Source organism: Anser brachyrhynchus (genome assembly GCF_964034855.1).
Source record: "Anser brachyrhynchus genome assembly, chromosome: 4".
NCBI lineage: Eukaryota > Metazoa > Chordata > Aves > Anseriformes > Anatidae > Anser > Anser brachyrhynchus.
Genome location: NC_137698.1, coordinates 46,578,183 through 46,602,049, shown reverse-complemented (window position 1 = coordinate 46,602,049; position 23,867 = coordinate 46,578,183). Strand labels below are relative to the sequence as shown.

The following is a 23,867-nucleotide window of genomic DNA, read 5'->3' as shown; positions in this document are numbered from 1 at the left end:
TACTGCTTACGTAATTCTTTATTGGGAATGTCACTGGTTGCTGTACTGCATCACTGACTGAAGGGTGGTCAGTTGCAGCGTCAAGTCTCTGAACTTGTTGGAAGGAATAATGAATGCCTAGCGGGATGGCACAAATCCCCAGCTGTGTGGACCACTGAAGTTATCAAAAGTCTTGCTCAAGTTCGCTCCTTTTTCCTTCCCTCAATTGGAAGGGGGAAATAGAATGCTGGAGAGCTACTGATAGGAGAAAATATTAAGACTTTGGCTCTATATGTAAACAGCTATTCCTCAGGATGTTGCCTTGGATCTGACGTTCTTGGCATCGGCTTCTGCTGAGGTGAGGCTCACTGATGGCGTGGCCTTGGGTTCTTCTGCAGCACCTTGAGGTTGTATCACGGAGGCAGTATGTGACATGACTGCTAACGCCCTGCTAGTGTAGTCTTAAAACCCTGAGAGAGAGAAAATACAGGCTTAACTCTGGAAGGCCAAATGAGGGAATGTGATTTGGACTCTGCTCAACTTATGCCAAACAGAATTAATGCATTAAAATAAACCTTTGTACTTGACAAAGATTCAGTAAGCTGTTTCCATCCCTGCAGTGCTATAAACTGGTATGTTACTTTAATATGCTGGCAGTAGCTTTTTGTGCAAATATGTTTGGGGAAGCTGTTAAGTCATCAGAAAGTGGGAGAGTGTGGGTATTCGTTTATATCTTTCAGTTTCTCCAGCACCTCCTCATCTGTTTCAGTGCTACTCAGTGTAAGTTTCTTTTCCTGGTCGCTGTCCTCCTGATCTTGAAGTAACTTTTGGTGAAGCTGCAGGGATCTGGATTTCTTAAAAGACTTCGGTCCTGTGGTGGTCCCTTTGACTTTGCGCTTGCTAAATTGTCTTGTTTCAGGTTCAGGGAAGTCCTTTTCCTCTACCATGAGAGTCAGTTTGTCCATGATATTAATATTATGGTCTGTCTTACAGCAATTCTTGGATATCCTTCTTCCTTTGAAGGAAACAATACATGTCTGAAGCCCAGAATTGGGGAAATATGTTTGCAGTGCCTGACAAAGCAAAACATTTTCCTTGGGCTCTTCTGGGTGATTTTGTTTCTCCCCTGAAAAAACAAATGCTAGAGTTGAAGACCCTCTCAAACTTGTACCAGTTTTGTTCTGGTGGCTTCAAGCTTGAGTGTTTTCTGCTGACGCCAATGAAATTAAACTTGGCAGTCTTATGAATATTAGCACTGGATATAACTTACCTGAAGAGTTTTTGTGTTGCTTTTTTCTCTTTATTTCTTCTTTCAATTGGCTCACCTCTGCTAGGAGTTTCTCTACAGATCGTTCGCTGACTTCTACTGTAGAGCATATATTCTGCAAGGAAAGTTCCATTTTGGGATTAACTGCATGCACGTAAATTGAATTTAGTGTTGTAGCAAACACCTTAAAGCTACTGTTGCTCGTGCTAAACACAGAGTATTGAAAAGCTGAAATGAGAAGCTTGAGGCTGGTTTTGAAGATAAGAACTGAAACCTTGTTTGTACCAGATGCCATGTGTTTTACTTCCTACAGAACTTTTGGGTAAATGGGAGCAAAGTACAGGCCACACCCTAGGAACAATCCTACTTTGAGGAATTTTTAGTGTCCCTAAGGATTTATTGATTAAGTTGATTGAATAGAAACTTGTCTCTGAGAAGATAAAGTACAGCCAAGAACTTGCGGATCTTTTGTTTGATGAATTAGCTTTGTTTGACTTATTGCAGGATGCTATGCCCTTTGCTTTATTTTATAGTAGTAGTGAAAATACCTGTACCAGCAGATATACTTGACTGACCTTCAGCTCCTCCTGCAAGGTGGCATACATCTCATTTATCTTATGAACCTCTTGTAAGGATCCATCTTCATAAAAGAAGTCTGACCTGCAGACAAAGAACAAATTGTATAATTCAAAACTAATGATTTAAATGGATACTAGTGTTCACTTTCAAGGAGCTTCAATCCAGAAAGATGCGTTAGGTCTTTATTCATTAGTTTGATTTAGAATTAGCAATTCCTGAGGTAGACTTCTTAAAGGTTTTACTCACAAGATGTGAATTAAGTGAAGATGGTGCTGGCTACTGGCGAATGCATAAAACTAGGAGGCTCAAGAAGTAACCCGGAGCTTTAGTTTGAGTTAAAAGTTAGGTATGAACTGCTCTTTCCAGGCTAAAAATCTGGATGGGCTCTCCTGTTCTAACAGGACTGTATCATTTCACATGCACTGTCACTGAGATATCAGTTCCAGTTACCTTATGTAGGTTAGCTCAGCACTCGGTGCCAGTTTTGAGACTGTTCTCTCTGCAAAGCACATGGCTCAACTAATTTCTAAGTTGCTTGCCAAGGCTGGTAACTGCAGGAAATGAAGTGAGCAGGGTGTAGCTGTGCTGTCAGTAGAGGCACTTGGGAATAACTAAAGCAAGTGGTTATGCCAGCCTTACTGGAAAGCTACGGATACTGGTATGTAAGTTGCGTATTGTACCTGTGTTGTCTCACTGCTCTCACAAAGCCAGAAGATATGCAGGAACCAGACACTGTTCTGTAACCTTGCTGTTCAGCCATACCCAAGTTGGTAACCACCAAGGGGACTTTCTGAAAAAGACTTAAAAAGCATAAGTATGAAAAAATGTTTCAACGCCTTTTGAGTAGGTGAATGTCCCCACACAGTAAGCATCGCAACCAGGGGCATACAGCATTAACTGTTGCTGAAAGTGGTATCACAGATCACTGAGTCCAAACAAATCCTGCAAGAGAGGAGACTTAAAGCACTGCCTGTGTAGATTTTTTTTCCCTGCTTTTGAATGTCAGTTGTATAGTAACACAGTACTTTGTTAAATGTAGCATGTTAGCAGTGAGTGGTGATACCTCTAAAGCTGATTAAAAGCTACCAACAGCTTGAAATAGTTCAATGAGCAATTTAATACATCTTCACTTACACATAAAGATGAAAACTGAACAGTTACCTGTTTGGTGAAATAATGATTTCACCAATAACGGTTATTGTGTAAATGAGTTGGCAGTCCAGTGCTGGCACTGCACATGATTATAATGGCAAGTCTTTGGATTCATGGGATCATTTTGGTTGGGAAAGACCGCTAAGATCAGATTCAACCGTTAATCTAGTACTGCCAAGTCTACCACAAAACCATGACCCTAAGCACTGTATGTATCTATCTTTTTAAATACCTCCAAGGATGGTGAGTCAAGCGCTTGCCTTGGCAGCTTGTTTCAATGCTTCACAACCCTTTCAGTCAAAGTTTTTCCTGTTTTTCTGCTTTCTAACCTAAACCTCCTCTGGTACAAGTTGAGGCAATTTCCTCTTGTCCTATTGCTTGCTAATCAGTAAGTTCTTGAACAGAACTTGAGGGTGAGGCTTCAGCTGTGCCTGTAAGGGCTCTACCAGTATAAAAAAAACTAACTTTTAACGCTTTCTAGAGAAAAAACTATTATTAATAGTAATCCAGTTGCAACTAAAAAAAAAGTCAAATAAAAAAGGTCAAATCATAGTGTATATAATATTTAACAGCTTTGTCATAACTAGAGAACAAACTGATTACCCTTCTTGTGGCCGGTGTAAGGCATGTTCCAGTCTGTAAGTTGAACAACTTTCTGTCATCACGCTAGAAGTTAACAGAAGGAATACAAGGCCCTGGTTTGATAGGTGGGACTGTAAATTCTTATGGAGAAGTCTTTCTCGGAATGTCATCATCTGGTCTGTGTTGCGTCTGAATTTGTACCATCCTATTACGTTCTGCAGACAGAAGAAAACTCATCAGTACTATTCTTTAATGTCCTTGCATGCCATAACAAAGCAAATTGGAGGGTCCAGTAAGATTCATGAGTGTGAACTCTCCTGTACACATAAGGAGATACTTTCAATTCTTAAAGCATCCAAGACTATTTTCTAGGTATGACAGTTTCTATTCTTATACGACAAGTATATCTTCTAGGTATGACAGTTTTTATCCTTGTGAAATCTACTGAATTGGCTTGTTTACTGAGGTTTGGCTCAATCTTATAAGTCTGCAAACTTGGTTTGACTATTTAGCTGTTTGCTGCTTTCCAGCTTCTACTTCTTCCCCTTGTAAAACATCGTACGGAGAAAACAGTACATGATTTTGTTCACGTGGTGCTTAACCAGTGGAGTGAGCTGACCTCAATTGATCTCAACCTAGAAATTGGTGGAATTCCTTTGGAAGGTTTTAAGAATTCACTTGAGAAATTAATACGAAAAAATCAAGTTGCGATAATACAGAGAGGCAAACTTTAGTCAAAGATAACCTGAATGGGTAGTATTCTTTAGGGGGATAAATAATGCAGGTGCCTTGACAAGTAGTATGAGGGATTAGATACAAGATGGAATAGTTTAATACCACTGATCAGAACAAGCCTCAAAATCTAAGGTGGCCCTGTGGTATGTGTTAGATTTGAAAATAAAATACCTTCTTACAGCCAGATAGTATTTTCTTCAGGGCTGGTTTGTTCAGTTCTCCTGCAGAATTATAAAAGCTAGAAGAAAATTATGACAATTAGGACAAAATGTTACTGTAGGAAGTAATTATTTCCAAGTGATTTGGCAGTCATCTTGCCTTAGGTGTACTGGAGGGAAAGAAGCCATTAAAGTTGTGCTGACACAGCCTCTGTGGTAGGACTGCCCTTACTTTCATTGCTGTTTGCTCAAATAGCTGTTGAGGTGGTCTTGTTAACAGCACAGATGCTCTTCTGGCATCAGTGCTACTGGGACACAAAGGTGACATCTGTATACTTGAGTCACAACTACAAAAAATGCCTTCAATCTGACACGAAGCGCCTCTCTAGCGGTATCTTGATTTCTTAATTTTTAGGAAGATTTGAGAGGGGAATCATGTCGCAATTTTCCTCTTACAGGGAGTAAACCTGCACAGCTGTGTTCCTATTTATGATAGAACTCAAAATACTACTGGTCTGTGAAATGACTCCTGACGTGGGACTTGTGTGTTTTTCTTCTGCCCTACTTAGAGCTCTGCATTTGTTTTTTCTCTTCTTACAGGCTTAGGGGTCAGGATGTGTTCTTTTAGAAAAGCAATCATTGCTTTTTGTGCAGCAGTTTGACATCATTCTGTAGCTTATACAGTTCTGCAGCACTCACTAGAATGTGGTGCACCATACCTGCATTTTACTTAGAGACAAACACGAAGAAAGCTTGTAGATCCAATGTAAAATTAACATAAGGCATTTTGCATCTGTAATTCCATGGTGCTGACCCTGCATTCATTGTTACAGCTCCGTGATTTTTTCCATCACGTAAGACAAGTTTAACTTTCTGTAGAGCTAAAATTAGGGTTAATATTGTTTCCATATCTTTTTACTTAAAATTCTCACCTGAACAACTGGTGGCATGGTATATGCTTCTGTATATCTGAAATGAGAAAGCAATATTACTTTGTGTTTGTCAGCTCAAGATGTACATTCTTATGTATGCTGTCATGTGAATTGTTAAAAGGAACAAGGAAGAACTTTCTTTATATCCAATTATCTACTTAATCTCAAGCTATCTTCTTAATCTTAAGAAAGGAAACAAGTGTAACAAAGTTTCTTCAAATGGAAAGGGGAACCACTTACATAAGTTATGTATATTTGATACATTTTGGTTTTGTCAAGTGCAGAATCACACTTGCTATTTTGTTTTTCCCTCCCTTTCCTGTTGACTACAGGAACAGAATGCAATATGAAACAGTTCACTTAAGTTACTTTGCAACAAAGCACAGATGCTGGTAGCTAGGAAAATGAGGCTGGAAAAAGGGTATATGATCAGAACTGGGAAATTGACTACCAGAAAAAAAAATTGACTACCAGAAAAGAGGGTAGGTGATGGCATTTGAAAAAGCTTTTCTTTACACAAATTCTCCACTATATTCATTTTCACAAGTTAGCAAAATAAATCTAGCAAAATAAATAGAACTCCAAAAAATATGAAGCAACTAACTCTGCCTGTGTGAAAATCTGTGTAATATGACTAGGGGCACCACAAAAAAAAATCCCCATACTTTTTGTTCAGCAGTGAAATTGAGTAGAGGGAAGTGTCACACCTTCCTTAATTGTGTCCCGGGGTAAAAAAGGAAAATGAGGCATGAATTCTCTCTACAGTGCTTTCAGTAAAGTTGGAAAGAAGACATGCTGTATTAGATGGTTCTTTTTCTTGATCTATTGACAGTATTTTAAAAGAAGCGGGTTAAATTTGTGTATACTCATTGTTTTTAAGGGCTACTGTAATACATGCATCTACTCCCAATGCAGTGACAATTTTAAGGCAAAATACATATTTGATATGAATATCAAATACATATTTGATATGAATAATACATGAAATTTATAATTTGCATCATTCACATGAAGTATTTTATGAGCTGCAAATTTTGAAATAGGTACTAATGCATTAGAGTTCACATCACTGAAATATGCCAAGTTTCTGCCAGGCAATTGTAGTTGAGCAGGGGTGAAGTGACATAGCTAAGACAAAGAGGAAGTCTAAACCCTGTGTTATTTGTAATGTGAGAAGACTGGCAAAGAACAGCTAATCAAGGAGTTAAAAACTCATATTTCTGTTTAAACCTTCAACTTTTTCAGATCAATTTTTTTCAGCAATTGAAGTGTTGTAAAATGAACTTGGTGTGTGTATTTTGGTGTTAATGGGGCCCCCAGGATCTAGCAGATGCATGTAGCCATATATGCCCTGACATCAGAGCGCTATTAGAGGTGTGGGTGCACTGACCGATAGTGTAAACCACTTCAACATCGTCCATCTGTGAGTCAGTAATGCTGTTCTTGGCTTCGCCTTTCACATCTCCGAGGAGAAATCCTTCCTTTTTAGGGGAAAAAAGGTAAGTTCATGTTAGCAGAGCTGCTCTGATATTAACAGTAACTAGAAACGTGTTAGGTGGAGAAAAAAGCTGTTGCTGTCTGTTTTTTTTAAACGAAGCAGGTTCTCATTCATTTGTAAACAGATGCAAGTAGGTAAGGGGAAAGAAAAAGTTAAGGTGTACTCGAGTGTTTGCCATCCCTTATATTTTTATTCAAACCCGAGGAGTGTGGGGTTGGGCATGTGCTGTCCAGGGCTCACCCCACAACTTTTATCAGCCGCTGCAGGAGCAGCAGGGCTATGGTATGGCTGCACCCCTCCTCGGGCCGCCTCCTCGTGCCTTCCCCGACAAAAAGCCCCCAATTCCCGGCGTTACTGCGGCGGGGCCTCGGCAGCGCCCGGGCCCGGCCGCGGTCCCGCAGGCGGCGCGGGGCAGGCCGGAGGCGGGCTGCGACATGGCGGCGGGCAGCCCGCCCGGCCCCGCCGCCCTTCCCCGCCCCGCGCGGCCCCCGGCCCGGCCCCGCGGCACGCACCGTGTCCGAGTCGGTGCTGAGGTGCTGGAAGGCCAGGGCGCCGAAGACGAAGCCCGAGAGCAGGGCCGACGTGCTCTCGCCCTCCATGCCCCGACAATGGCGGGCCCGCCGCGGCGGAGGGAGCCCCCAGCGGCCGGCGGCGGCAGGGCAGGGCCGGGCCGCGCTCGGCGGCCGCTCTGAGGGGAGCCGCGGCGGGCGGGAGCCGGGGCCGGGTCGGTAGCTCCCCCCGTACGTGTAACTCACAGAACGACAAAATCACGAAGGCTAGGGCAGGCGGCTTGCTCCCAGTAGCGGCATAACGCGTCCTGCTCTGCTAAAGCCTCAAAACATCAGTGACATATTTGCACTAAAGTACTTTTTCTCACACGTTGCAGGTGTTCCGGACTAGATCAGCCAGAAGACAGCTCTAGGAAAACAAAACAAAACCGGAGGATGGGAGAAGTTAAAGTTCCTCCATTCTTAGAAATGTGATCGGAGATCTGGTGTCAAGGCCACCACGGTTTCTGCACTTCGGGAAAGGCAATGTTTGATTTCATCACTCATCAGGACTGTATGTAAGTGTGCTATAAGCATTTTCTTAGTCTTACACATTCATTTCCTGAGTTTTTAAATAAGATGAATGCACTTGCAGTCTCTCAAGGGCTTTTTCCATCAATTTGGGATGTTATATGTGTATTTTTGTGTGTTTTTACCATGCATATGAGATTAACACTTTCAGTACAATTTCTTGTCCCTTTAACTTGTCAGCAGGATTTAGAAGGAGAATGGCTAGCTCTGGCACACTTAATGATTTAACTATACATTAAATATCTGTAAACGCTATGAGTATTTAAAAGAAGAAAATTGTTGGAATTTCTCACCAGTTCTCACAGTAGAGAGATGGACAGGCTAAGACTTTTTTCCCCCCTCAACACCTACATAAATGAGCAGAGGGATGACAAAGTGTCCAGGTGATGCGGAATGACTGAGATGAACAGGAAACAACTATTAGGCATTTCTTGCAACACAGGTCGCAGGGCATTCAATGAGTGGGTAATAAATACAATACAACTGAAGTGATGTAGTGGAACAAACAACTCTATGATGGATCATGTTGCCATGGTGGTGGCAACAAGAACGGATGGATGTGACCAGTTACATACCTGTTTGTGGAGAAAATGGTGAAAATGGACATGAATGCTGGCATCTTTCAGGAACTGTGCAGCAGTTCCCTTCCCTGCACTGTGATTTACAGTTCATTCTACCCAAGGACAGTGAGGGCATTTTATGCATTTAATCAGTGTGATGAATGTGGGGTACTGACACATTATTCTGCTGTTATCAGCACTGGTGGTGTGCAAACTGTGTGCAAGATCTATATATTGATGGCATGCGAGATGCATGTTGAGCGTCACGCAATGCCCATCTGACAAATATCTGTACACCGCGGAAGCAAACAGATGTAGTCAGAACAGGTGGAGGGCTCCTTGCTCCAGCGATACAAAGATGCAGTCCTGCCTAAGCTGCTGGATTGGATGAATAAGGTTCTCTAATGGCTGAATTTGCCTTCGGTGGAAACAATTATGCTTGTGTGGTCAGACCTGAATGTGTTACAATCATCCTAATGATTCATACGATGCTTAAATGTATTTCTTTACTGTTGTCATAATTGTTCTGTTGATAGGCAGAGATAAACCATAAATAGCACAATTGTGTGGTGGTCAGATGTAAACACAGAGCTGTTTTGTGTCATAGATGTCATAGATGGGATCCGTGCTGACCTAAAAGAACAGCGGACAGACCAGTTAGAGTATGGACCCAAATAGCAGGGGCTATTTGCACTTGAGTACATGAAGGCAGTGTGGTTTCCATGAATGAATATTCAGAATGAAATTGCTTACAACAAGTGTTCTTTAAGGTTGTTCTCGCAGTTTTCACAAGTGAAGCATGCGCTTCGCTCTTCATTAAAAGGAAACTAAAACGACCAGAGATGATTTCAGTCTTGAGCAGCGATCAGGTGAGGAGTTTGTTAAATGTGAGGTTGAAACAAACAAACATAAAAGCCAAAAAAAGGAGAGCCTATTTTTTTTTTTTTGTTGTTATAACTGGTAGCATTTTAATAGAAAAAGAGGTGGTCTTAGCAGTTTTCATGCGTGAACACACACTTCACAGTTATTAGAGTGCAGAATGCTCTGGTCAGTGCCATTTGCAAACCTTTCTCACCCTGCTAAACAAAATCCTGGTACTGCTAGGTATTAAGAGATGCTTGAAAATCATCCTACATTTGCTCTCTTGATGTTGTGTTGTTGACCTAAGGGCCTTTTTGAAGTAGAGCAGTCAGCATTGCTGTCCTTGTGGCATGGCAAAACTTGCATGGAAATACCAGGGACCCATACAACTGAAGTCAGAGGAACACATTTAGCAAGAGTAATAACTTTGTACGCCTAATAACAATGCCAGGATGCCCTTCCATGAGCAGCTTTTGATCATGTTGCAACTCAGAATAGGTAAACAATGTATCCTATATATCTTACTGTAAAAAGGAAGATTGACTGTCAGATTGACCATGTTTGATAGTCTTGGAGCCTATTGCTAGTTCCTTTAGGTAGAAACATCTTTTTGTTAACCTATAGGAACGTATTACTTCCTCAGCTGAAGTACCACCTGACTAATGACGTGTCTGTGCTATTTTGGAACAGTATCTGCCAGGGACATGCTATGTTCTAGCAGTCTGATAAGGGGGCGTTGCCTGCAAACTCTCCTCTGATATGTGTCTACAGGCACCTTGTGGAGTCACTAGAATAGTGAATACTGGACAGGGAAGGAGTCACATCTGGAAAAGTGTGGCTCCCAGAACTCCTGTGACTGTGTGACTTCTCCTTGGGGGGGGTGCACGGATTGTTCTCTGTCCGCGTTAGGTAACATATCAGAGGGAAGGCAAAACCCCAGCGGTGCTCTTGGAGAGCAGGTATGTCCTCCTGCAGTTTTATCTGTTCACGGTGTATGTACACCTGCTTGAAAGATGACAACTGTATGGCCACTCCCATGCAGGAAAAAAGTGTTCAGACCTGATTTCACCCTTCCACGTAAGGTGCAATGAATAGGCAGACATCAGCACTGTGTTTGCTTCTCCATGCACTGGAAAAATAAATGGATCATGGTTCCAGTTCCCTCAGATGATCACAAAACATTGCCTAATAACGAATAAGTAGAATGACCTCAGGGATCGAGAGCCAAGAGTGGGCAGCAGTGTTTGCTGTTAACTTTAAATTTTTCAGTGGTCTTCAACTCTCTGAATTGATGCTATTTATTTGTGCTATAGAGACCACATAGAAACCAAAGTGTCATAAACCCCATGAATGACTCCAATTTTAATGATGATGTGTCCAATTTCTGACCAGCATTTAGAAATCCCAAAGGAGGCAGAGAATGTACAAGAAGATAAGACTACTATTAAAAAGCAAGATATGCTGAGGCATAAGCATTTAAGAAAGTCATATATGGCAAATGGGAGTTGTTAATGCCTACGGACCATTATTTGTTAGAGATTAGGACATAGGAAGCTTTGGGTAGCTTTTTCTTTGGGAAGCTTTTTCTACAAGTACTTGGAGGTGTTCGTAAACAGGGATCAGATTTGATTATCCTTTTTTTACCAAAATGATAAAAAAGAGCCTAATACAAACTAAATACAAAAGCACCCTAGTAATAATTAAAAACATAAATTTGCCCAGAAATTTATAACATTTGAAGGGTTGATGCATTATAAGGTTCATTTTCTGTAAAAAACAAAATAAAGCAGGAGTTTTTTTGTATTTACCAGAGTGCTGTAGAGCATTTTTTGCAGCTACATGCTTAAGAATTTTACTGTCACAAGACTATCTATAAGAATTTTCATTAGTAAGCAAAAGGAGACAATTTTGTCTAAAGCAAGATTTTGCTTAGGGAAAAACTAAAAAGTGTCTGTGACATGCGGAAAGCAAACTCCACAATCAGTAAGATTGTAAAGTAGGTATGTTTATTCAGCGCTGGGCGGCACGGGGGTAGTCCCACCAAAGTTGTGAACACCCCAACGTGGCACTTGTCTTGGTTATATGTGGTGAAGAGTTACAAATGCATGAAGTTTCTCGAGACGCCTATACATATGCAAGACCTATCCCCGCTTTGTATTAAAATTAGTTCCAGGGAGTCATTTTCATAGATTCCTCCTATCCACGCTTGCGCAGTGTTTTCTGGTAGTGGTCGCTGGGGGTCGTGGGGATGAAGATTAGTGAGTCTTCCTCGTCACCGCTGGCTGACCGCTTATCTCAGCGCAGACCCATAAGCTTCTCAGCTTCTGCTTAAACTGCAGATTCGGTTTCAGTTGGTTCTTGAAATGTGTTTCCTGTTTTCTATCAGGAACTGTTTTTCGTGAGGAATCGCAGAATTTCCTGCTTCAGTTTCTTTGCACAATAGGTAGCGGAAGATGTAGCACATGTCCCTTACCTGTCTTATTTACTAAAATCCTTTTGGCTTCCTTACACATGCTCATTAGCCTATCTTATCTACTAAAATTCTTTCAGCCTCCTCTCAACTGAGATCCTCACCTGCGCCTATGTTATTGGCTACAGAGTATTTCTCACATTTTCAACTTTGACAATTAAGACTGTTATTGTCAAAAATCAAAATACTAACTTTTTTAACAGTGTAAGAAGAAAAAAAAATGAAAACTTTTGTGAATTAGTACATAATTTCAGCAGGAAGAAAAACAGCTGTCCTATCCGTCTGGTATGAGCATGATAATCAGCTTCCTCAATGGCACTGCTATTTGTCCCAGAACAACAGCCTCCACATGCTGCAATTGCTGCCATTGAATCAAACCTGCCATTAATCAGACTTGAAAGAAGATGAAAAAATGAGAGGTATGTCCTGAAATTTCCCTTTCTGGTACTGCTGACATTACAGGGGTGGTTGTTCCTCTGCTGCAGTAGCCTGACTTACGCAGGGAGGTCCTTACCTGGCTTACTGCCGGCGGGCTGGCACAGTTCTTGCGGTAACACGCCAGCATGTGAGCCGTCTGATCGACCAGGATCTCTCTGACCGTCTTTAGGTGTTGGCTTAGAATAGCTTTAAAAGCTACAAATACAGAAGAACAAAAGATTATGTTAATAACAGACACACTTAAAGTATCTATATTTTGCTAGTTTTGAATTAGTTTTTAAAGTAGTAAAATTCACCTCTATGGGTGCTTTTTCAGTCTTTCCTGTATCATTTTAGAGGATGCTTATTAATCTTCAAAAAAAAATGCCTATACACTTTTGTGCATTACCTGCTTCTAGCTACCTTCCCCCGCATTATTTTTATGGCATGTATATCTACATACATAATCTAGTTCTCTTTCCTATTTTGTAATAGAGTTGCAAATTGCTCGGGCTTGGAATAGCAAGTTACAAAACATGATTTCCCACTAGGCAATCACTTCATCTCTCCTACCTTCCTCTTCCTCCACCCCTAGAGAAAGCAAAAAGGAAACAAAACCAATCTGTTATAACTTTATCTGACTTAGCAAAGAAGTTGATAAGTGCGTCAGTCTCTCAAGGCTTGTAGACATCAGCTAACTGGGAGCTACAGTTTAAACCGATATCGTGTATGCACAGTCTTCTTTGTCCACTTATTGATGTGTAAAGGACAGCACACTGCAACACAGATGAGCCAATTACCATTCATTTTGAGTTTAAAACAAAAAGTCGATCCTCAAAGCTTCCATTGTGTAAGAGCCACCACTTAGTGCATAAAAGGCATGTAATTATGCCCAAGGACAGCCCAGCCTGGTAGTGCTGCTTCAGCATTAATGAACTAGAGGAACAACATACCTGCACATTTTGTGGAAGTAGATTAATGCATTATAAAAATTATTAGCCTTAAAAGTATATAAATGACATAAAAGTATATAAATATATGACTGATTGAAAGGCTTATTACTCTCTCATTTGCTACATACTGATGGTATCATCTGAAAACAAGAGACCACTGACTGGAAATCTGTAAAGCATCCCTTGTAATTGTGTAATACTTGAACGTGCTATTAAGAAGAGTGCCCCAAAGGAACGTAACTGAAAAGACACCATACCAGACATCAGAAGCTTGCTGAGAAGTATCTGCTCATCCTGTTATCAGCAACACAAAAAGTTAGTAATCTTGAAAAGTCAAGTGGGTCTTCTTACATGGATAAATTGATTACGAAGTGACATGAAGTCCTTTTAACCCCGCCCCTGTATCTCGTCCCTTCCATTGACTTAGATATTAAAATTGGAGGGATAATTTAAAAATTTGCTTATGACTCCAATTCTGCTTCAATATAATGTTGGCATTTGGGAAAACCCTTTTCCAAGTATGGAAAGTAAAGGAACTGAGCTCAAGCTTTCCTGACTGCTAACATTTTGCTGGCACGTGCTTGTTTCCTACCACCACAATCAAAAAAGAATCTCATCATCTTGTCTACAGCTACAAACTGAAGTCTGCAGGGCAAACACCAACTGCAGGTGACTGTAGTCAGACATGCACTGGATCTGCCACATGTCTCTGTCACAGGGAAGCCAGGTAAACACAATATCTACATGGCACGCACTTTCCCTGTCACTGCTGCAGCACCACTCCAGGAAGTGACGGCAGACATACCAAACTGGATGTTCCACAGTACTGTATTTGTACAAGGATTAACTGCTAGCCTATGAAGTGTATTTATAGATGCAAGATAAAAGCTAAGCAGAGCAGAAATGAAAGTTCAGGTAATTCCATAGCTTAAGTTCAAAACCTTGCAAGTTGTAACATTTTCTGCCGTTAATAAAAGAAAAATGTCATGACAAAATACCTAGAACAGTAAATAGCAACCTCACGTTATCTGCTGTTAGTTGGGGCACATCTTTTGTTAGGCACAGGCATATCACACGTGTTGGCAATTTGGCAGAGAAATGCCAGTTTTAATTATTGCCTAATCTGCATTTCCAGGAACTATTACTGAGGGAATAAGAATAAGAAGGGAAGCACAGATTTCTTTAGTTTTGGAACAGCCTGGCATTGCAAGGTAGCAATCTTTGGCTAGTTAACTGAAAACTTACTTTATTAGTAGTACTATGACACCAGAGTCTGTGCAAGCTGTAGCTTCCTCGCCTCAGTGCTACGGCATAACTTTTTTTTTTTATTATTATTATGGCTGTGAAAGTTCTTACTCACAATTTCAAGACATGGCATGTCATTAAGTTTTTTTTACCTGAATTAAGGCGCCACTGTCTTCATTCAGTTTGTCATCATCTTTGAACTCTACCATCACTGCCTTGTCACAGTCAACTGCTGCCATTTCTACACCTGTGGTGTTGTTCATGTAAATGGCACCAAAGAAGTCAGTAGTCCTGAAGCCTGTAGCCAGATTAGAACAAACAAACAAACCTTATTTTATTTAAAAATAACAGGTACAAGTGACATTATTTTGTGACTTCTTTTTTGATCATTCAGTTGTGCTTACTAAAATGGGAACCATTTCTCCTCAGGGGTGTGCAGCCTCAGTCAACAGCCACTGTGAGGACAAAGTGAAGCTGTTCTGATGGGCCATGAAGTGGTGCTGCAGCTCAGAGACGCCCCAGAACCTTTTGCGCTGTCCACTTGGCGGTTTTGTGTGTTTGTATTTCTCAAATACTTGCATTTGAGGCAAGAATGATTGGTCGAAAAGTAGGAACAGTAATTTCATTTGAAGTAATGAAAGAACATATAAGTGTCCAGCAACGACTCTCTCTTTTGTACAACTTATTTGCATTTCAGGACGCATGCATAGTGATCAGAAACCTTAACTGTATTTGCAGATTTAAGTAGGTATATACAGTAAGGGCACACTCATTTTACCAGTCTATACTGTTCAAAAGGCACATAATGAAGTTAAAACAGGAAGCCTGATGTTGCGAGTGATCTGTTCGAGCACTTCTAGCTCTGTATTATTTATAGTTATATATTCTCATATGCATGCATATTTATTTTCATTCCCAACGGGTACCGTTACCTGTACTTGTCCGAACCCTCATTATCGCATCGAAGCCGGTCTTTTTTTCTATGTCCTTCCTGAGGTAGGTGAGGAACGGGGCTATCTGAATTGAGCTGACAGCACAAAGCACAAGGTGCAGTTCACCACGGGGTGGCAGCAAACCAGCAGAAATCCAACACTCCGCCAGCCCGCTGTGTAATCTGCCCCTGCCCTCCCCCCATCAAATCTTTTCACAAATAACATCTCTTTTCTTTTAAAATTGTCAAGAAATGCCAGTTGCTGCTTTATTAACAGAAACACAGATGTGCAAGTATCCACCGTTAATTCATCACTAGGCTTGGACAAGCAGAATTCCTTTCAATCAAACCTGTCTCCAGTAATGTCCGTCCTTGCACCTACCCTTGCAGGCTAGCTGGGATTTTGTGGTACAGCTTTAAAAATTAGAGTAGCTTTGTTCACTTAGCAAAAAATGGTTTTGCAGATCAGCTGATGACACGGAGAAAGTCCCCTATCCCCCATAAAGATTCCCATGAAATGTTAAACAAACGAGTGTTGTTATGGCTTTTCTTTTGGGGAGGAGTGTCTTTATCATAAGCATTTTAAACTGTAAATGCAGGAGTAATTGACTACCCTGCTCAGATGTCACCATATGTAGGTAAGTGGGTTTAATTTTAAGATAACAACCAGCTTATGTAGAAGTAAAATTATGGTCTCAAGATACCTATTTGAGCCTGATCTGCTGTTTATACATTTGAATTTTACCCCCCGGGGTTTATAAATAATTTTTCTAGAGTCGCTCTACTTTCACGCTGTCAAAGAATGCTTTGAAATAAAAACAACCAATCCCCAGGTGTTACTATCTGACAGGTAAGAAACTTGCATCACTTACCTGGAAATTGTTGTACTTGTACACTGGAGGAACATTGTACATTGTGACGACCCAGGGAGGGTATGTCCACGTACTGATTTGGGAAGAGGTACAAATTCACACAGCAGCCGTTAGCCACGCAATCCCTGGCTAAAATCTCGTAATAATTTACTTGAGGCTGGAAGAGTGTCTGCACAGAATTAAAAAAATACAAATGTGATAACATTAGATACTGTCGGTAGCCAATCACAATCCAAATACCCAAATGAAAAATAAAAATGAGACATCGATTTGATTGTAATCGTGTTGTCCCTGCTCATACATTCCACTTATAAACACTGAACACTCAGTCTGATCTTGTAGAACTAAATCACACCTAGCAGGTAGCAAAAGCTCTTGGTGGGTGGAATTATTTGCAGCTGGTCGATTTCCTTTACTAATGGGTGTTGCTGCTCGACCATACTTCAGCCTCGGAGTTCTTGTAGGGCCAATACCTATATATTTATTCTCTATATCTAAATCATCAGGGCACAGTATAATATGGGAATATTATATATTTAATCAACAATTCTTTGTAAAAGAAAAGAAGTGAAAAAGACCAAGGCTCTATACTAGAGGAGTTCAGTGTAATAGCAGTCCCTTGTGAACTCCAAGTAGAAAATACCTTTTCTTTATCTGTATTGAGTAGTTTTTTGTCATCTCTGTTTCTCAGCTTCCCTGGTGTTTCTGCAGTTGGCAATGAAGAATGGAAGATAAACAATTTTCCAGCACTTTCTGCAGCCTGTTGCAAAGACACCGTATTGACTATTTGACTATTGACCGTATTCTACTTCTCAGATAAACAAGCCTAATTTTCATATGCTGTGGTGTCTCTAAGCACAGTGCAAACTTTCTGCAAAAGTTCTTAAGAGCCAAATCATTCATTTAGTCTTTACACTTGATGGAAGTGAAGTCCCAAAACAAACCGGGAATTTTATGTCAGTAAATAACTTAGTCTAACATAGATCCTTTGGATGATGCACCAGTACACTAATTCCTACACTGGACGCTAAAATCTTGATGGGAAAAACTAGAAATACCTCTCCTAGAGACATTTCAGTTAGATACAAGCATTATGCAACAAGCAACAAGGATAAAAGGTAAAAACACTAAATTGGATAAATTAAAAGGAAATGTAATTTAACAGAAGATTCTTTCAGTTTGGGTGCACTGCTATCCATTGTATTTTTAGAGAAGAACGACAATTACATTCCTGGACTAGATTCCACATTCAAACTACACTAAAATGCAGAGCAGCAAAACTTGTGATTAACATTAACTCCTGTCACTAAGAAATAAAGTAAATGCTGGTTTTACTCAAGTTTTCAATTGTTATCTAGAACTCTAATGAGGCCATAGGATTTGCAAACTGGGATGGCAAACTGCTGACAAAAAACCTTCAATTCCAAAGAAGAAAACAGCAATGGTAGCAGTACCACAGGCATCTTTGTATTGCTAACAAGCTCTTCCACCAAAATTTACAAAATCCAGTTTTTCACTTGATATTGAGACAGCTGATAGGAATGAAAATTGATTAGTCTTCAGAATTCTGAAGTCCTTAAGCACTGAAGAAGTTGGGTGAAAGTGAAAGGAAGGAAGGAGGCATTTGCCCTTTTCCTGCTCCAGGCTTAACCACACATCTAGTTTAGAAATGCAATACCTGAGACTACCAACACAAACAGGCTCCGGTACTGCTTCCCCTCCAGATCTTAAGATGTCCACCAGATACTCCACATTTCAAAATAAGCCATGGCATTCTGGGAAAACAAGGAATTTGCTTGCTATGGCAGAAATGCAATCAAAGACAGTATCTTACTTTTAACAGAGCTGAATCTCACCCCTAATAGCACAGTTATCTTTAATCATGAATGCCAATTTCTTCAATTACTCTTAAAAAGTAGTGTGTAAAGAATGCAAGATTGACTTACCACCAGTCATAATACACATCAAGAATTACTGACGCTGCTTTTGACAATGTGTCTAAAATGCATATATGATTTCTAAAAAATTATTAATCTCAAAGAGGAATACATTTTACTCTTTTCAGATGAGTTATTTTCTTGAAAACATGTATATGCATATTAATAATTCACAGGGAACATCCTTGCAACTTATAACTTTAAAATACAAGTTAAATAAAACGTTTATTTGAGAAGTGCTTTTTTTTATAGGAACAACATCAAAAGGAAATTTACATTTATGGGTGTTAAGTTTGTTTTGTAGAAGTCAAATACTGGGAAAGAACATTTTGATAGAAGTGGTAACCAAATGTATATCTATTTTGCACACATACCTTTTACTACTATGCGTAAGAAGAAATAAATATTTAAGAAACGGACTTGACAGACGCTGTGTAATTTTGGCTCACTTTATCTACTCAAAGTTTGAGATCTATTTGTACACAGCTCACAGATAAATCAACTATTTTAAAGCACCACTGACTGTTTTCTGCCCCTGCAAATCTTGTGGTGGATCATGGTGTCATTCTTTTAATTGGCATCGCTCCACAGAAATGCCAGCATTTCAAGGGATATCCCTGACATACAGAAAGCTACTTGAATTGTAGAAGGATTTGGCACTGGTCTTTAGCAAACTGCAGGTTATCAAGTCTTGTCCTAATTAAAGAACTACTTTTACAGAGAGGAACGTTCTAACCTTTAGTGCCTCCATGCCAACCTGGATAACAGGAGCAAAGATGGTCTCACTCTCATTAGTGTCTGCAAACATCTCTGGAATCTGGTCCAACAAGCTATGAAAGAAGAAAGGTTCAGTGTCTCAACTGGTTAGCGTATTTGGGATAATCCCCAAATATGTGACATACCAAGTCTTCATAGAGGATGTTCTTTACCATGCAAGTTTACACTTAAAAAATTTTGATTTCTTAGGATTCCAGCCAGAATAAAATGAAACATGAATTTTAAAATTCTATTGAAATGCATTATTGCAAAGCTGATAACATAAAGGAACATGCATTAAATCAAAAATAGCTAAAAATAAAGGAGTTCTGGTATGGATAAAGACTTAAAAGTCTTTAGGTCATAGCTAGGTGTGCATCACATATATAGGAGGAAAACCAGGAAAAACATGCAACATGGCACAAAGCTGCAACCCGCCCTCCCACTTCTGACAAAGCAGAGTTGAAGATGCCTGGCTCACAGCTGGTCTAAACAGGCTTTCAGATTCAGCATTGCGAGTTGCTGCTACCACTTTTGCTTCCCCTCAGAGGTGGAAATACAGGACTTGATGCATCTGCTGATTTGTAAAGCATTTCAACAAATTCATGCATCCTCCAAAACCCTGTAACACAATTGACTAAAGGGAAAATGCCTATTCTAAGCATTCAACTCTTATTCAGATATGGAATTATTGTACTTTACTTGTTAACAACAGATCGTGATTTCTGAGAGTTAACAAGGAAACCATCCAGCAAAGGAACAAAAACTCCAACATCCGAGACCACCATCATCTGAGGCTGAGCTAAGTTACTTTGTACATTAAAGAAGTGGAGGACCTTGTCATAAGTGACAAAAGCAACTCGAATTGCTGAGGATTCTTCTTGCTCTTCTCTGTGAGAAAAACAAAAAACAAGTGGTTATAATTTTGAAACTCTGGCCTTGCAATGAAAGCATTCCTTTGAAATACAGGGCTGCTTTCAGATCATTATCTGTACTGGGAGCAACAAAGCAAACAACCAACCAGATGTAATTGCCCCAGTCTTTGCCTCAGGTCAAATTAAAACAACCATATTAAATCAACTGTTGTAATTTCATTTTATTTTTTAATATATATTAAAGTCAACCCTATCAACTGCGCATCCCATTCAAGCAGGCAAGAGTATCTAAGATAAAGAATAGACCATGTCTTCAAAACATGGAAAAGAGAGAATAGGACAATCCTTTACAAGACACAATCAGAAAATCAGCTTTATTTAGAATACATTGTAATTCAGTGACACTAATGATCAATGCCTGGAGAGAACAGTTACTAGGCTTGAATAATGAATGTCTGGTGACTTTCAGAGTTTGGTGGCTCGATCTTCTGCTTTGCCAGGACTGCTTTTAAGCAGCAAAAGGTCTTGGATCCCTCAGCTGTGCATCATGCAGAAAATGTACTATAGAAATTTCTCGTTATTCCTAGTGTGTTCCAGGCCAACTAAAGCTCACAAACTGCTGCCATGAGCTACACCTGCAAGAGCACTGCAAGCAGCGAGCTCAGGAGCTGTTTTTCAGGAGGTAACTCCCTTAAGCACTAGTTACTGTGTCATTAGTAGCAGTATCATTAATAAGACTAATGAGACCAGGTTTGCAGCCCTAAGTTTAGTAAAAGGCAATCGTATTCCAAAAATTAGTCTTAATTAACTCTAAAATAGCACATTCTCTTAGTTTTACAAGCTTCATCTAAAACCTTGAGCTTGGGAGGGAAACGATTTTTCATGTCTACAATCTTTAACACTCGTGTCAATAAAGAATGCTAATCCACCATTCCTGTTTTGTGGAAACAGCTGGATGAGAAAGGGGCTACCTTTAATTTAAAACAAACCAGTATTCGGTGTGAACACATTCCGTAAAGAAGCATTTTAAATAATCTCTCCAAGATCCTCTAACTCAAATAGATGCATCCTTTCTGAATGCAAGTCTCTAATCACTCCTAGCAATCAGACACTACTATTTTCTAAGTAACGTGATTAACAGGGAGCATTCAGGACAAGTTATTACTAACTTTAGGCACATACAGCACTTTACTTCAAGGAGAAATAGCTGCGTCATCCTACTGGTTCCAACACTTTTACACAGCGGGTATTTGGGACAATTTCATCAGACACTGCTCCTTACAGTCTGGCAGTCTGCACACTTTAAACAATTTGATTTCTTCTATCATTGTTTTAAAGATCACTTGTCAAACACAGCAGCTGATTGCCTGTGCAGCTAACACACTTAGTTCTTTTTAACATCTCAGAATGAGATGTCTGAATCAAATGTACTGAAATGTTTTTAAGTTATATGTCTAAAAATCATACTGGTACAAACAGCCTGATTTTCTGAGGTCAGGAGCACAATTTCTGTAAACATATTTCTCTGTATTTCTCTAAATTGAGAATCAGTGTTATGGTTTAGAACATCTAAATTTGAAAGTGTCTGCCCTAAAACTTCTAGCAAGCAAATAATGTGTTTTCTGCTGTGCTGCAAATCTGCAGAAGCTTAAAGCCCTTTTAACACAAAGTCTCTAGACACCTAACTTAATCCTTTATTTGCTAGCTTTAACTTCTCACTTCTCAGCCATTCTCACAGGCTTACCTGCCACAAGCCGCTACACCAGTGGCCTTTTTGTTACATACATTGCTCTGTTAACCAGAAGTCTTTCCTCTTAAAGACTTTGGGCTCCCGGAAATCTGAGCACAGGGTGAATTCCCAGCATGATGTTTTCACCTCATGTGATAACAGCAGAATATTTTTGCAGGTGTCTTTCTTCAGCAACAGAAAATGAACACACAGTGAAGTTCATGTCTTAGCACCAAAATAAAAATTTCACCACAAATGCTGGTGGAGTGAGTGCCTGATTATTTTTAATTCATATTGTTTAAAGGCAACAGACCACTCTGAAGAAACCCATGGGCCTGCCCTTTATTTATTTATTTATCCTGCTTTTTTCAGTGGACATGAAAACTTTGTCCATGCAAACAGGGTATTTAGCAGCAGATACCTACAGAGTGCTTGTGAGGAAACGAGTATGTTATTTCTTGTGATGTAGATACACTTGCTTTCATTTTTCCTTTACTTTCTCTATTCAAGACTAGGTGTTCCTAAACTGCCAATTGTTTTTTGCTACTATGCTCACGGCCTTTTATTATCTTCAGAGTCATGACCACTCCTGATAGAAAGCTCTGAGATATGTGCAGGACAGTATCAAACACTCGTGTCTCCAGTGTAATCTTCAATGACGAAGTGCTCAAGGGATGGTCTTACATGGGCATCTGAAAAACTAACTCCCCACCCTGAACTGGAATTTCTTTCATGCACAGAGATCCAACAAGCACATAGGATAAAAAGATTTTTAACATGTTCCAGATTATCTCAAGGATCTTGTCTCCCACTCTTCCTCACTTTGCTCCCTCTGTTTCTTAAGCCTGTTCTCCCTCTACAAATACTGTTATTTGGAATGCATTTTCTTTCTGTATGCTCTTCAATCCTTTCATGTGCCTCAACTAAGAAACACCTTGTCTACTTAATTTTTTCAGTCTGACTTCCACTGCTTTCATTTAACTGTCGACATTACTTAAATGTTAATGAAAACTGCACTAAACATATACTAAAAACTACACGAAACTACACTAAAGTAATATACTGTGATTACTACAGATCAGTAGTAATAGTACTACTACACGTTTAATACTGACATTGCAAACATGCCATATTTAACAGAATGTCAGCTGCCTACAAGATTTGCTCCCCTCTCAGATACATACCAGGGTAGAAAAATCTCACAACAAAGCAAGCTAAGAGTTCTGCTGATTAACAAAAAAGAGCTAAAGATACAACCCACCAACACTGGCTTTAGAGAGACTTTACTGTCTTGAGATTCTGGTTTGTGGTATTTCTCTGCTTAATCTAACAAGAAAAGCAGCACTGCAGTAAACAGAACTACAGCAAGTAAAGTCAAAACTACAAGCTGAGACTTAGCTGGTAACACCACTAGAGTTCAGTACAGGAAAAGAAAAGAAAGAATGCTACATGTTCAATCAGTACAACACATTCCTGTTCATATAGTAAACCCAGATATCAATGTAAGTTTTTCAAAAACCGCCAGCAATTTTAAAATTAACTTTTGGTCACCTCAAAAATGCCTGTATTGTAAATTTTGTCATTTTTTGTACTTTCTTGGTTTTACCTGTCAACATGCATAGCTTCTTGAAAACTGCAGTATGGTACATTAAGCAAAACACACGTATGTTTCTTTACCTTGGAAGCTTATCTAGCAGAGTCTTCAGTTCCTCACATATGAGTTTAACTAGGCCACTGTTTATATTTCTGTATGATACATCAATCATGAAGATATAAGCTGGTGGATTTGGAGGCTTGTTATTCTACGGAAAAAAATATTCACAGGGAAAATTAGACAGTGTCCTGTTATGTCAAAAAGATTTACAAAACGTACCATAAGGCAATCTAAATACTGTGTTTAGTCATTTGAAAAATGCTATGAATTAGAAAGAGTAATTATTACAGAAAGATGGCATGTATTGGGTAAGCACCATTCTTGCAATAAAACTGTACTACTGGAAAATAGATCCTAATAGAATAAAATATGTAAAGGGTAACAGTTTATTAGATAAGATGAAACACTAGCATTTTCTATTGGAAATCAAGTGTTTAAACAAATTTGTTTCTGTATTCCATATATGCTTACGCAATACCATTTTGTTAACAGGAATGCTTAAATTCAGTTTTTGTTAACATTTGCCTCTAAAAACTGTTAAGCAATTTCTAACCAATCTGGAAACAGAAAATGTGACTTAGGTACTGAACTAGAATTAAAATACTTCAGTCCTTAGTAGCACTAAGTGTTCGTCTGCATCCTCTCT

The 23,867-nt window shown here is 39.6% G+C and overlaps 1 protein-coding gene, 1 long non-coding RNA gene and 1 pseudogene across 4 annotated transcripts in view; 1 reads left to right on the top strand and 2 right to left on the bottom strand.

Annotated features, from left to right (window-relative positions):
- ABRAXAS1 (abraxas 1, BRCA1 A complex subunit) lies at positions 1-7,578 on the bottom strand. 2 transcript variants are annotated; one of them, XM_080591644.1, is made up of 9 exons: positions 7,395-7,578; positions 6,775-6,865; positions 5,385-5,421; positions 4,466-4,532; positions 3,581-3,774; positions 2,506-2,625; positions 1,822-1,906; positions 1,250-1,361; positions 1-1,105 (listed from the first exon to the last, which is right to left on the bottom strand). In XM_080591644.1, the coding sequence occupies exons 1-9, from the start codon at positions 7,479-7,481 to the stop codon at positions 678-680; spliced, it is 1,221 nt and encodes a 406-aa protein (XP_080447770.1). In that variant the 5' UTR covers positions 7,482-7,578; the 3' UTR covers positions 1-677. The 2 variants fall into 2 exon arrangements, with proteins under 2 accessions (XP_080447770.1, XP_080447771.1); XM_080591645.1 differs by lacking the exon at positions 6,775-6,865 and having other exon boundaries at positions 7,395-7,576.
- Positions 7,579-7,628: 50 nt separating this feature from the next.
- LOC308194988 overlaps positions 7,629-23,867 on the top strand; it is a 46,345-nt gene continuing 30,106 nt past the window's right edge. The window contains exon 1 of the long non-coding RNA XR_013951119.1: positions 7,629-7,948. This is a non-coding gene — a long non-coding RNA (uncharacterized lncRNA). The remainder of the gene's footprint in view (positions 7,949-23,867) is intronic.
- The window catches only part of LOC308194983 (protein transport protein Sec24D-like), a 52,640-nt pseudogene continuing 40,139 nt past the window's right edge, over positions 11,367-23,867 (bottom strand). Inside the window, exons 11-19 of the transcript XR_013956132.1 lie at positions 23,245-23,369; positions 19,666-19,854; positions 18,944-19,037; positions 16,914-17,030; positions 16,271-16,439; positions 15,400-15,494; positions 14,620-14,765; positions 13,480-13,516; positions 11,367-12,485 (exon numbers count right to left, since the gene is read on the bottom strand). The product of XR_013956132.1 is annotated as a protein transport protein Sec24D-like (transcript). The remainder of the gene's footprint in view (positions 12,486-13,479; positions 13,517-14,619; positions 14,766-15,399; positions 15,495-16,270; positions 16,440-16,913; positions 17,031-18,943; positions 19,038-19,665; positions 19,855-23,244; positions 23,370-23,867) is intronic.

What these genes read in the sequence shown, in the direction of transcription:
- ABRAXAS1 (XM_080591644.1), bottom strand. Translation starts at nt 7,481, where the DNA reads ATGGAGGGCGAGAGCACGTCGGCCCTGCTCTCGGGCTTCGTCTTCGGC. An exon ending in TCAGCACCGACTCGGACACG is followed by an intron (nt 6,866 to 7,394) that starts GTGCGTGCCGCG and finishes TCCCCTAAAAAG; the next exon opens with GAAGGATTTCTCCTCGGAGA. An exon ending in GCAACACAAAAACTCTTCAG is followed by an intron (nt 1,106 to 1,249) that starts GTAAGTTATATC and finishes TTGTTTTTTCAG; the next exon opens with GGGAGAAACAAAATCACCCA.